The 9,904-nt window shown below is 42.8% G+C and overlaps 1 protein-coding gene across 2 annotated transcripts; it reads right to left on the bottom strand.

The window, feature by feature from the left end:
- Window positions 1–1,002: 1,002 nt before the first annotated feature.
- Window positions 1,003–8,986, bottom strand: si:ch211-157c3.4 (Lipopolysaccharide-induced tumor necrosis factor-alpha factor homolog-like). Of its 2 annotated transcripts, none has more exons than XM_060045963.1 (5): window positions 8,906–8,986; window positions 4,323–4,382; window positions 3,911–4,015; window positions 2,429–2,630; window positions 1,003–1,591 (listed from the first exon to the last, which is right to left on the bottom strand). In XM_060045963.1, exons 2-5 carry the CDS (start codon window positions 4,363–4,365, stop codon window positions 1,468–1,470), a joined length of 474 nt encoding a protein of 157 aa, XP_059901946.1. In that variant the 5' UTR covers window positions 4,366–4,382; window positions 8,906–8,986; the 3' UTR covers window positions 1,003–1,467. The 2 variants fall into 2 exon arrangements, with proteins under 2 accessions (XP_059901946.1, XP_059901945.1); XM_060045962.1 differs by lacking the exon at window positions 8,906–8,986 and adding an exon at window positions 8,155–8,253.
- Between the last annotated feature and the right edge of the window lie 918 nt (window positions 8,987–9,904).

The raw sequence follows: 9,904 nt of genomic DNA, 5'->3' as shown, positions 1-9,904 counted from the left end.
TGGTGAAATAGGGGACCTTTAATGCTTGAGTAGAGCAAACTACCCAAGTACTTTAATGGACTACTAGTTATTATTTTCCCGGACTTTTCCAAAAACTAAGTATGTTCTTTATAACTTTATTCATGCATTCAATATTGTTAGGAAACAATTTGGTTAACCAAATCTGGATCATATGGACACTTGGCTTAAAGTAGTATATAACAGTTTATTTATGTTGTGAAAAGCAAACGCCTCCTCTCCCTGTACAAATGTATAAACATGAGAAAAATCGACCTAAAATTAGTTATAGCAAAGTCTATTGTCAACCCAGTATAAATAAATTAGTAGGCTGCATGCTAGTACCAAGGCTAAGCCGTACGTATTAAAACACATTTCCTAAGTTCTATGATCCAGGAAAGCCATGTATTAACCACTTCTTTCATACATGTTGCATTGAAATACGTTGATCAGCTTCCTCGAAGTATTTGAATTTATGTAAACCATCATTTGTATCACAACTATTTAAATTGAAGGATCGATGTTTCTTAAACAGGTCCCCACTCCAGGTATTTATACGTCTACACAAGCCGTCAGCCAGAGAAGCTTCTATAAGTTTATCAGAGAAAGAACAAAGTTATTACCAACAATAATAAAATGAGTAAAACGTCGCCATAGTTGATAGCACAAACCACGCCTGGTGATGGAGGAACTTGAAAGACCATAAAAAAGGGATCAGGTATTTGTAAAGAATTATCATGTACTATTTTGCATATCGATACCTAATGTTTAATTGCTGAAAAATACTTGTTCAATATTAAGTAAGCCATACAAAACACATTTACTTCCAACGTGTTTAACAATTTGTCTTGATTAAGGTAGTAGGCCCTGTTCACATTCTCGACGGGATCCTCTGTCAAAATGGGGAGGTTACTCCTTATGAGTTTCAACAAATATGTGGCCTCATTTTGAACTAATGTATTCAATCCTTTTTGTCTCACCCATAACAAGATTGCAACGTAAAATACAGTAATTAAATATTCCTTTATTGTACAATGTGTATTCGTATTCATCGTTTGACATGCAATGCTCTTACCAAAATACATGTTTGATCAATATTTCTAGCAGGTAAATGTCACCTTTACATTTCCTCCACTCATCAAGAACATACAATATGTAAATGTGAAACATCAGACAGGCGACATTAGTTAGACACTGCGTCTAAGTCTTTAAGCCTCTATCATACATTCTTCATTTTTATTTATCATACATACTCTACTGATAGGGGAAGCCGATGGGGGTATGAGCATGTGAAAGAAGAAACAATAGGCCCCCTAGAAAGTGCACATGGTGCTTGAAGAAGAATAACGTGCAGTGGTGGACAACGTGGCTGGGAGCGTATTCCTGTTGGCGGCCCACGCATAGAAGAATCTAAATAATGAGTGTGATTTCGTAGGATCTTTTCGGCACCATTCAAGTGCACGCGGTGCATTACCCCGAAGAGCAGCACTTCTTCTTTTCTACGTGGAGGACTCTGTTGCAGCGCGGGCATGTGTGGTACGCGTCCTTAAAGTCTTTCATGAAGAACGGAATCAGGCAGCAGCACAGAAAGAGCCTAGAGGAAAAGGAACACAGAATGCAAATGTAAGTCAAGGCAGGATTTTCCATCAGTAACAGCAGCGGTGCAGTGGTTTCCTCATCTCCTCTCTTTTATCTATACATTTAGATATGGATTCTGCATCACGTTTAACGGGAGCTGCCATGGAACACCCTGGCCCAAAGGGACGAGGAGCCCCCCGAAAGATCAAGTTGTAGGCTGGACCCCCCAAAGAAGGTAGCCAATCAATGTCAGAATGAAAAGCTACGTTGACTCAAACAATCGCATCTAGACTCACTTTCCATAATCAACGTGCTCGTGCAGACCAAAAAGTAAACTCGACTGACGCGACAGAACTAGAACCCTCCATAGCTAGAGCTAGAACCAGCTAGAGCTAGAACACACTAGAACTAGAACCCTCTAGAACTAGAACCCTCCAGAGCTCGAACCAGCTAGAGCTAGAGTGTGTCCAGAGCGTGGAGCCTCGAGTCTGGTTCAACATTTGTTGGTTACTTCTGTGGCACACGTGGTCCTCAACAGTTTGAGGTTCCTTGAATCTATAATATTATGATTGTGACAATAGGGGGACCCATGGGACCTGGAACTGCTACTGTAGATCCATCCACCTGTGTCCCTCGCTCTCTTTCTCTCCCTTTCTCTATCTGTCTCTCTTTCTCTCCCTCTCTCTCTCTCTCAGCTTCTGTTTCAGTCTCTCTCTCTCTCTCTCTCTTTCTCTCCCTCTCTCTCTCTCTCAGCTTCTGTTTCAGTCTCTCTCTCTCTCTCTCTCTCTCTCTCTCTCTCTCTCTCTCTCTCTCTCTCTCTCTCTCTCTCTCTCTCTCTGTGTGTGTGTCTTACCCGCAGCAGATGAAGAGCAGGCACATGAGCCAGGCGTAGGTGCCGGCCTTGTAGGTGACATTGGTCGTGACCTCCTGCTGGCAGCTGGTGCAGGTGGTCTTGCCCGCCGTGTGCCCCAGCAGGTCACTGTGCGGGTCCCGAAAAATCTTGATGGGGGGCTCCGGGTTGGGGCCTCCATGTGCGCTACCACCGCTGGTGTTCACTAGATGGCGGTAGAGGGTGGAAGTAGAGTTAGTAAGTGAGGCTTGGTTGGACCTGTTTCAGGATAGGATATGGGAAAAGTGACTCAAGTGAGCTCTTCCCTGGAATCTCGAGGAACGAGTTGACTTTATCTAGGACCGTTTGAGCCTGACAAAGGCTTGAAAGGCTTCAAGAGTCATCATTTCATATCACCCGATGAAAAATGCAATCGTTCCGGAAATTCCCAGCACGGAAAGCCCAGCCCTGCGAGACTGGCTGAAGTCATCTAGCGTGCGAGACATCTTTCGTGTTAAATGTTTGTGAAAAAAAAAACACCAAAACGTGTAGGCAGTGTAGGTTATACAAGTAGGCTGTCACCTATAGCTCACCTTTATTCAACTAATAATAATTAAGAAGGATGCCAATGGTAACTCAACTTAAAGATTAGTCTACATTTTGCAGAAACTGAAAATTAAGCCATTCACTGAAATCTGATTTAGCATATCCGGCTAAGCTTTAAATTCAGCTTCTTCTAATTGGCTCCTGGTTTGAACACAGCTGGCATTATGAGATGAGTTACGGCCATGCTTCATAAATCACAGCATCCTAAAGGAGCAGGACGATGAGGAAACATGAGAGAGAGGCCATGGTGTCACGTAGGCAAAGTAAAACTGGTGATTCGTATATTTGTAGTAGGGTTAAAGTAGGTACGATTTAAGGGCTTTGATTGAAGTGTAGTTTGTTATTAATAACATCAATATTTGTCAGCCATTAGAAAGTGAAAGGGTCAGTGAACATATCTTTTCCAAGCAGACTGTGCCTTCCTCTGTATGAGACGCATACATTTAAGACCGCTCCCGGTTAATCTACAACCAATCAAGGCGTCTTGGTTCCCGGGAAAGTACGGGCCTGCCAATTATTCATGAAATGCAAAGCTCCTCAATGGTGTAGAAGAGTAGGGAGGGAGGGGCCCAAGTGTGATACTCCTAGCCGGGACAGACCCTACGTTAGTAGGGAGGGGGCAGAGAGGGAGGGGGCCCCAGTGTGATACTCCTAGCCGGGACAGACCCTACGATAGCAGGGAGGGGGCAGAGAGGGAGGGGCCTCCAGTGTGATACTCCTAGCCGGGACAGACCCTACGATAGCAGGGAGGGGGCAGAGAGGGAGGGGGCCCCAGTGTGGTACTCCTAGCCGGGACAGACCCTACGTTAGTAGGGAGGGGGCAGAGAGGGAGGGGCCCCCAGTGTGGTACTCCTAGCCGGGAGAGACCATTTCACGCTGTCACGGGGGGAGGCTGCGTACCTTGAGAGGCCGACTTGTGGAGGACAACCTCGTCCTGGGGAGGGTTGGGGTTGAAGGGGGTGTGCAAATGATAGACTGATACTCCACCGCCCGGTTTGCCCTCCGCTGGAGAGAGGGAGAGAGAGGGGAGAGAGGGAGAGGGAGAGGGAGAGAGGGAGAGAGAGGGGGGGGGGGGAGAGAGAGAGAGAGAGAGGGAGAGAGAGGGGGAGAGAGAGAGAGAGAGAGAGAGGTAATGACAAATAGAGAGGGAATGGGGGGAGAGAAATTACAAATATAAAAAAGTTAGTAATGAAACGGCTGTCCTTGTGAGTGTAAAGTGTGTGTGTGTGTGTGTGTGTGTGTGTGTGTGTGTGTGTGTGTGTGTGTGTGTGTGTGTGTGTGTGTGTGTTTGTTTATTGAGGCTCAACCTTACTTGGTAGAATATAGGGGGGTAGGGTTGCCGATTGTGTGTCCATCTTGCTTTGTCTGGAACCTGGAGAAGGTGAGAGATGGATGATGAAAAAACGGTTCAGATTCTGGGTCGTGTTCAACAGAGGGCTCTTCGGTTTGCTGCAGTGGGAATGGATCCTTAATTCATTTACACGCGTTATTCCCAAGTATTTGCACTGTTATTGTAATACATTACGGTGGTGACATTTGAGATGTGGACCCTGTGAGGTGACCAGGTACAGACTCCCTATAGAATATAGTAGTATGTGCTCCTGAGTATAGAAAACTGTGAAATTGATGAAAATGAATAGATGCACTCAGTCTTTTCTATATCTTTCCTAAAAAGACCAAAGAAGTTCAAGGGTTTCAAGTGCATTTCTTTGTAACACTTTATAATAATTACAATAATGAACCATTCATTAATGGTTAGTGAATGCAATAATAAGCATTGACTAACAATTATTTCACAGTTAATCAACAGTTAACTAATGGTTTATTAGTAAGTTATCACTTACTAATAGGGTTTATTTGGGATCAAATAATGAAAAAGTGAATACCCTAGTTAACATGAACGCCACTGCTTAGTTATTGCTTATTACAGAATTAACTAATGTTAATTAATGGTTAATTATTGTACCCTTATTATAAAAGTCTACCCATTTTTTTTTCTTTGTGCCTCTGTACTGTCACTTGTACAATCATTTTTCTGTTAACAAACAAATGCACATTACAGCAATTAAACCCAGTGCACACCTTGTCAGATTTGATAATGACTATAATCTGATTCCATAAAAACGTATACGTAGAGACAGGGAACCAAGCCAAACCAAGTGTCTCTCACACCTACTCATTCACTTTAATATACAGTATACGATATACATAAAATGTTAAAGCTACAATTATATGCCATATAATTACATTTTTCAACCTAAATTGTGCAGATAACTTTCACTGCTGATTTGTAGCAAATCTGCTAAAAGATTGCCAATGGGAATGTTTCTTTAATGTTGAACTTCTTAAGATGTATTTTATCTATCAATATATCTTTTTTTTATATAATTCAGCAGGGTAAGGATAGTTGAAACACATTTAAACAATGCATCTCTTGGTAAATGGTTGTATGACACACACACACACACACACACACACACACACACACACACACACACACACACACACACACGCGCATGTTTGAACACACACACTTCTTTCTAGCTATTTCTCGCTTTTGGGGGTCCTATGCAGAATTATTTTGGGTGCCCCTATTTTGGAAAATTCATGAGGAAATTAAGCTAGATTATTAAAAAACTAAAGCCAGATCATACATCTCAAGTGGACCCCAGCAGGTCAAACCTATGAAACTTTGAACTGCTGATGATCAATGGGACATTCTTGGGCTCCCCTCCACCAGATACAACTCCTGAAAATGTTCACGATCAACCAAATCTGAATTATAATATCTCCCAAATAAGCATAAATGAATTGAGATAAGGCATTTTTAATGAATAGCTAAAGAATAACTATTCAGGAAAAAGCTAATAAATATTCCTTTCTTCCCAATAAAATATAAATAAAATACATAAGAATCATTTTGGTCACGTTATAAAAATATGACCATCATTTAGTGCGCTGATTGAGCATCCCACTAGGCTATTCATGTACGCCCAACATGATGCCACAGAAATGTTATTTGAGTGCATAGATTTGACTGCAAAATGAGGATCTACCTGCCTGTCTCAACTCAAAATACTCATTGGGGAAATCTTCAAGACGAGGATTCCCACTCATTCATTGGTATTCCAGCTTTCTATGTTTTCAGCAACTGCACCACCTTAGCTAGGCTGGCATCGTCAGACGAATTGTAAACTGCAATGGGTCAGAAACCACTCCCTTCATTTTAGATTTCCAAGGGGGCGTTACCAAAAGGCGCAGACCAAAATGCCCTGGACGCAATTGGATAGGCCTCCAACCAATCACAGCAATGAGACGGGCGAGGCCGCAGTGAGCGACGAAGAAAGTACATATTTCTACGCAACAAAACTTTAAGTGCAGTAATTTGTTCTTCTTTTAATGAAACTAGTCCTCTAGCTCGTTATATACTGTCTCGATAGCAGAATCGACAGACTGTTCTATATCAGCGGCAGCCATCTTTGTTGTTTTTGAAGATGCCTGGTGTACAGCCCGCATAAAATAAGAGTCGGGCTGACACACCGGCCTCCAACTGCACCGTAGCAGGTAGCTTCAATTGTTTGTACCCTAAGATAACAACAAGTGTCCGTTGGCACGGCAACAAAATACATATTTTAGAAAGAAGAACGTAAAAACCCTTTCCAGCATAGAGGTCTGCGTCTAGCGCTCTCCATTGGCCAGCCGCCACTGCTAGCATCCGTATGACAAAGTAAAAGATAAAAACCAATAAACCAATTATATGATTGTGAAATGTTGAGCTTGATTTGCTCACAACAAGAGATAGCTTCCCTATGCAATGCTTTTATACAATTGTATAGCTGTATTTATTTAAACGCTCAACACACTGGAGACAGAGAGACCATTAAAAAAAAGTGTCTTAATAGGTGATTTTGGGCCCCTATGAGAAAGGACCAACCTCATAGAAACCTATTGCATTAAAACAAGAATTGGGCCTTCCACACACACACACACACACACACACACACACACACACACACACACACACACACACACACACACACACACACACACACACACACACACACACACACACACACACACACACACACACACACACACACACACGATTGATGTGTGAAGTGAAGTATACACCCATATGTTAGCTGGAAGAATGTTGCTAAGCTGCATGCTTTAGTTGTTGAGAACCAACGTCACCAGAGGAAAATGGCACGGTTAAAGGTGTGTCAGTTGACTCACAAAACACCCAATAATAACATCTATCACAGACTTCCAAATGAGCTGTAGATTCTTATGTAGTGGTGTGTTGGTTTTAAAACCAAATTCTGTGTGCCGATGTGAGTGATATTTTTCATCAGGATTTATACTTCCACAACCCTATCATCTATGTTGGATAGGCTATGGGAGCTAAGGAGTTGAAAGCACCTGCACAATGTCCACAATCTACCTCTTTGTAGATCCTAAACAACGTGCCCTAACTTATTAACTTTTCAACACAAAACATATTCACGTCCACTATTCTCTGTGTGTACTAGAAAAGTAAGCAGAACTTGGTATACTGAATAAACAGAAATATACAGCAATCAGAATCATCCTTGGAGTCAGAGTGGTAGTCTCTATTGATCCAGAAGGAAAACAGAGAAAGAAAAAATGTACACTTCAACACATTTGGTAACCAATGGACATGGGGCCAGCAGCCATCGCTGAACCTTGAGAGAGACTAGTGCACTTCCTGGTTAATGGATGGAAAAGTTCCTGGCCTTTAGGTGAGATCCTATACGCTCCAACACATAGAGTACTGATCCCCTTTGAGGAGGGAGAAACAGTACACTCAACTGGTAAATAAGGCTTGTTTTGTGCATGAGTTGTGCTAGTTCATTTATCTAGAAAGTGAAAATATACTTTCTAAATGTTCTACTCTATACGTACCCCAACTCTACTTCAGTTGAGTTGAGGTACGTACGTGAGGTACCTCTACAATGAATCTTCAGAAACATCGAAAGACAAAACTATATCATTTATTTGACTCTTTTTGTGTATGTTTCCATATATCTTGTCGATAAACACATACTATATTGAAATGTCATTCCTTTTAAAATATAATAAAAAGAGAATGCCTGTTGAAAATGAACAGTGAGCTGTCTTACCTTGGAGAAGGAGACCTGACTGTGTCTGTGTTCAGTGTTGTCGATGTAGTGTCCAGGTGTGATCAACAGATACCTCAAGCTGTACCTTAAAAGTAATAATGGTGACACCCCTGACACACCCGGACCATGCGCCGTTCCGCCTACCAATTTGCCAGTATCTATTTTTCTCTCTCTCTCTCTCTCTCTCTCTCGCTCTCTCTCTCTCTCTCTCGCTCTCTCTCTCTCTCTCTCGCTCTCTCTCTCTCTCTCTCTCGCTCTCTCTCTCTCTCTCTTGCTCTCTCTCTCTCTCTCTCTCTTGCTCTCTCTCTCTCTCTCTCTTGCTCTCTCTCTCTCTTGCTCTCTCTCTCTCTCTCTCTCTTGCTCTCTCTCTCTCTCTCTCTCTCTCTTGCTCTCTCTCTCTCTCTCTCTCTCTCTCTCTCTTGCTCTCTCTCTCTCTCTCTCTTGCTCTATCTCTCTCTGCCTCAAATACCACAAACCAGTTTCTCTTTAGCCACCTTTCATTCACAGCAGTCCCTTAATCTATTAGAGAATGTAGTGAGCCATCCTTACAATGAACAAAACCAACACATGTGCATGCACACACATGCACAAACACACACACACACACACACACACACACACACACACACACACACACACACACACACACACACACACACACACACACACACACACACACACACACACACACACACACACTTGCATAGTTGTCCTTTTCCTCATCATCATCACAAGACACCCACACCCTTACTTAGACTGCAGGAGGATAACAGAGGTGCAGGTGTATCACATGGTGACGGAGAGCTTGGGTTTGGCCCTGGTCACGATGTCAACGGAGGGGAAGTGAGAATGTGTGTGTGTGCTTCTATGTGTGTGCGTGAGTGTGCGTCTGCCAACCTGATCTGCGGCATTCCATAAGCCAATCCTCTAAATGACATGGCTCGACATTCCATAAAGATGTGTGTGTGCGTGTGCGTGTGTGTGCGTGTGAGTGCTTGTATGTATCTATGCATGTATGTATGCATGTTTGCAGGGGCGTAGCTTTGGGGCGAGGCTTCCGGGGCCGCCCGACGGTCGCCGTGAAGGAGAAGAAGAAGCTGATTAACCGCGAAAACGAATACATTTAATGATGGAGTCTCCGTCTTCGTTTAGAAATGTCAACAATTTATTTGGAATCTAACATAGAAAATGTAACATTCACAATTAATTAAAAAAAACTTGAACGAGGAAATGTAACATTCAACATCAATACAAGCTCCAGCTTTCCTCGTGAGTGCCCGGTTTGTTTACATGATGTGGGCCATCTGTCTGCGTCACACAAATACCCGGCGCATTTACTGACGCAAATGACGTTTAGAAATGTTCAGCGTAGTGTCCGAATTCTCGTTTGTTCGTTCCCTATATAGTGCACTATATCATGAACACTATAGGGAATAGTGAGTGAGTGAATAGCGAACGACTTCGAACACAGCTAGAGTCTCCAACTCTAACATATTGTTAAAAGCTAAGCCATACCATTGCAATGTTTAGCAAGCTAAAAAGTGGTACTATAAAACGTAAAGAGAAGAAAGGCCTGGATGCGCGCAATTCGAAATGTTTGCAGAGCGTTTTTCCTGTACCTCACCATACCAGTGACAGTAGCCACGGCAGAGTGGTCATTTTCCGAACTCAAACTGATAAAGACTTCCCTAAGGAACGCCATGGCACAGTAGCGTTTGAGTGTATTGGCCATACTCTCCATCCAGAATGA

The sequence above is a fragment of the Gadus macrocephalus genome, chromosome 2 (assembly GCF_031168955.1).
Source record: "Gadus macrocephalus chromosome 2, ASM3116895v1".
NCBI classification, from domain to species: domain Eukaryota; kingdom Metazoa; phylum Chordata; class Actinopteri; order Gadiformes; family Gadidae; genus Gadus; species Gadus macrocephalus.
The sequence above is the reverse complement of the archived record's forward strand: the minus strand, read 5'-3'. Positions and strand labels throughout refer to the sequence as shown.